Source organism: Oncorhynchus mykiss, chromosome 18 (genome assembly GCF_013265735.2).
Source record: "Oncorhynchus mykiss isolate Arlee chromosome 18, USDA_OmykA_1.1, whole genome shotgun sequence".
Lineage (NCBI taxonomy): Eukaryota > Metazoa > Chordata > Actinopteri > Salmoniformes > Salmonidae > Oncorhynchus > Oncorhynchus mykiss.
The window spans coordinates 65888-68582 of record NC_048582.1 but is presented as its reverse complement, the minus strand read 5'-3'; the positions used below and the strand labels follow the sequence as shown (position 1 = coordinate 68582).

At 45.7% G+C, this 2695-nt stretch overlaps 1 protein-coding gene across 1 annotated transcript; it reads left to right on the top strand.

Annotated features, from left to right (window-relative positions):
• The first annotated feature begins 1131 nt into the window (after positions 1-1131).
• LOC110527173 (BTB/POZ domain-containing protein KCTD12-like) lies at positions 1132-2479 on the top strand. The gene has a single exon (XM_021608310.2). It carries the CDS (start codon positions 1266-1268, stop codon positions 2100-2102), a length of 837 nt encoding a protein of 278 aa, XP_021463985.2. The 5' UTR covers positions 1132-1265; the 3' UTR covers positions 2103-2479.
• The last annotated feature ends 216 nt before the right edge of the window (positions 2480-2695 follow it).

Genomic DNA, 2695 nt, shown 5'->3' with positions numbered 1-2695 from the left:
TCCCAATTATTGGCAAAAGATCTGATTGGTCAAAATAACAATTAGTGGGGAAATATGAGGTACAAATCTGTCGTTCTGCCCCTGAACAGGCAGTTAACCCACTGTTCCTAGACCAGTTAACCCACTGTTCCTAGACCAGTTAACCCACTGTTCCTAGACCAGTTAACCCACTGTTCCTAGACCAGTTAACCCACTGTTCCTAGACCAGTTAACCCACTGTTCCTAGACCAGTTAACCCACTGTTCCTAGACCAGTTAACCCACTGTTCCTAGACCAGTTAACCCACTGTTCCTAGACCAGTTAACCCACTGTTCCTAGACCAGTTAACCCACTGTTCCTAGGCCATCATTGAAAATAAGAATTTGTTCTTAACTGACTTGCCTGGTTAAATAAAGGTTAAAAAATAAAAAAAATCCCCACTAGATGTCGGTCTCTCCCTGTCTTGACCAGCGGTGGAAAAATAACTCAGTGCTCATACTTGAGTAAAAGTAAAGATACCTTCATAGAAAATAACTCACGTAAAAGTGAAAGTCACCCGGTGGAAAAACTACTCGAGTAAAAGTCTAAAAATAGTTGGTTTTAAATATACTTTAGTATCAAAAAATAAAAGTGTAAATAATTTCACCTTGTTTATATTAAGCCAACCAGACGGCAGCATTGTCTTTGTTTTAAAGGATATCCAGGGGCTCACTTCAACACGCATTTAAAACAACGAAGCATTTGTGTTGTTTAGTGAGTCCGTCAGATCAGAGGCGGCGGGGAGAGGTGCGTGAATTGGACAGTTGTCCTGTCCTGCTAAGCATTCAAAATGTAACGAGTACTTTTGGGCGTCGAGGAAAATGTACGGACTAAAAAGTACATTATTTTCTTTAGGAATGTAGTGAGGTAAAAGTAAAAGTTGTAAAAAAAAATATATAAAGTACAGATACCCCCAAAACAACTACTTACAGTAAGTAGTACTTTAAAGTGTTTTTACTTAATTACTTTACACCTCTGGTCTTGAGTGGTTTCATAGCTTTACTTCTACTAAAAGAGAAGTCTTCTATACTGACTGAGGGAAGTCACAAACTCTGTCCGTGAAGAGTTAACTTTTCAGCAATATTCTGCTGCCTCCCCAGTCCGTCTCCTCCTCCTCCTCTTCTCCTCCCACACAACTCCAGCCATATAAACAAAACCGTTACATTTGTACTGTTGTTATTTTTTTTTCCATTTCCTGGATTCGCCAAGTCCGTTGGAGTTCCACCCAGGCGCGCAGGGGGAGAGAGATGGCACACAGTGAGAACCAACATTCGTCCTTTTCTGATATAATAGAATTAAACGTCGGCGGGCAAGTGTATGTAACTCGACATGCAACTTTAGTCTCCGTCCCAAACTCTCTCCTGTGGACTATGTTCGCACAGAAGAGCCCTACAGAACTACCGAAAGACAGCAAAGGACGCTACTTCTTTGACCGGGACGGATTTCTGTTCAGGTATATTCTGGATTATCTGCGGGAAAGGGACATCGTTCTACCGGACTTCTTTAAGGAGAGGGGTCGGTTACAGAAGGAGGCAGAGTTCTTCCAGCTGCACGAGCTCGCACAGCGCCTCAGACCGGCAGCGAGTAAAGATAACTCTCTCCGGGACGAGCTGTGCGCCCATGGGGACCCGGAAGAGGCTTCTCTCGCGTGCGCTCTGGGTAGTAGCAGCATCACCACGACCGCGGTGAGCAGCCCGACTCCGAGCCTTCGCTCCCCGTTCCAGAAGCATGGCTATATTACCATTGGTTACCGGGGCTCCTACACCATCGGGAGGGATATTCAAACGGACGCCAAGTTCAGGCGAGTGGCCAGAATAACGGTTTGCGGAAAGACGTCCCTGGCCAAAGAAGTTTTCGGTGAGACTCTGAATGAGAGCAGAGACCCGGACAAACCACCTGAGAGGTACACCTCCCGGTACTATCTGAAGTATAACTTTCTCGAGCAGGCGTTCGACAGGCTCGCGGAGGTCGGGTTCCGCATGGTGGCTTGCAGCTCCACGGGCACGTGCGCGTACGCGAGCAGCGACCCGAACGAGGACAAAATCTGGACCAGCTACACCGAATACGTGTTCTCCCGGGACTGAACAACCCGTTTTCCGGGCCGCTAGGTAGCTTTACCTGAGGGTACTGGGACAGTGACGTCACGTGATGCTCACCTGTACGGTAGAGGGACTACCTGCAGAAATGTGAAAACTCCTCTATCTTCTCTATATGTCCCATCTGATTATGGGAAAGGTTAAAGGTTACTGAGGATTATTCTGAAAGTATGGACATATTGGTTGTTGTTTTGCCCAGGCCTATGTACGTCTAATGGAGGTATGTTTCATGTTGCAGACCAGTCTATATTATACAGTTATACGACTGTTGTGACAGAATGCTCTCAAGGTGTTTATACTAACATTAACACACACACACACACACACACACACACACACACACACACACACACACACACACACACACACACACACACACACACACACACACACACACACACACACACACACACACACACACACACACACACACACACACACACACACACACAAACATACACACACACACACACACACACACACACATACATACATACATACATACATACATACATACATACATACATACACACACACACACACACACACACACACACACACACACACACACACACACACAC

What these genes read in the sequence shown, in the direction of transcription:
- LOC110527173 (XM_021608310.2), top strand. Translation starts at nt 1,266, where the DNA reads ATGGCACACAGTGAGAACCAACATTCGTCCTTTTCTGATATAATAGAA.